This window comes from Mesitornis unicolor, unplaced genomic scaffold (genome assembly GCF_000695765.1).
Source record: "Mesitornis unicolor isolate BGI_N332 unplaced genomic scaffold, ASM69576v1 scaffold17178, whole genome shotgun sequence".
NCBI lineage: Eukaryota > Metazoa > Chordata > Aves > Mesitornithiformes > Mesitornithidae > Mesitornis > Mesitornis unicolor.
In genome coordinates this window covers 1,344-1,845 of record NW_010202735.1, presented here as the reverse complement: position 1 = coordinate 1,845, position 502 = coordinate 1,344, and the positions used below count along the sequence as shown (strand labels likewise).

Sequence of the window (502 nt, the reverse complement as noted above, 5' to 3'; positions counted from 1 at the left end):
CTACTGGAGCAGGCCTGGCTACTGCAACTGTAGCTGCTGCCGGAGCATAGGCTGCAGTAACTGTGTGTGCAGCAACTGGTGCTTGGTGGACAGTGTAGCTAGCAACTGTAGTTGGATGGGAATAGGCTACACCCGAAGCTGGCTGCTGGCTATATTGGAAAAAGACAGTAAGTAAATAATCAAATTAATTCAACATACTAAGCTAATCCCTAAACATTTCAAAATATCAGATTTGATTAATACTTGTCTGTTCCACAAACAGAACTGGAGCAGCTATCATACACTTCAATGGCTTTTATTACCTCTCTTCCACCCCCATTAAAAAGGCTGTATCATTTTGAAGTTTCTGTGGATGCAGACATATCATGCAAGTGATGACTTTCTTAGCAAGGGGAGGTGGTGGTGTTGTGTTCCACTGCTTGAAAAGAACTCAAGTCTTTCATTCAAAATAATACAGAAACCTTACACTGTTATCTTCTCATGAACAATACATTTTAAAGTG

At 40.8% G+C, this 502-nt stretch overlaps 1 protein-coding gene across 1 annotated transcript in view; it reads right to left on the bottom strand.

Annotated features, from left to right (window-relative positions):
• LOC104545369 (zinc finger RNA-binding protein-like) overlaps positions 1-151 on the bottom strand; it is a gene marked incomplete at both ends in the record, with an annotated part of 17,941 nt that extends 17,790 nt beyond the window's left edge. The window contains 1 exon segment of the mRNA XM_010190495.1: positions 2-151. Within this exon segment, the coding sequence (XP_010188797.1) occupies positions 2-151 (150 nt within the window).
• Positions 152-502: the final 351 nt, after the last annotated feature.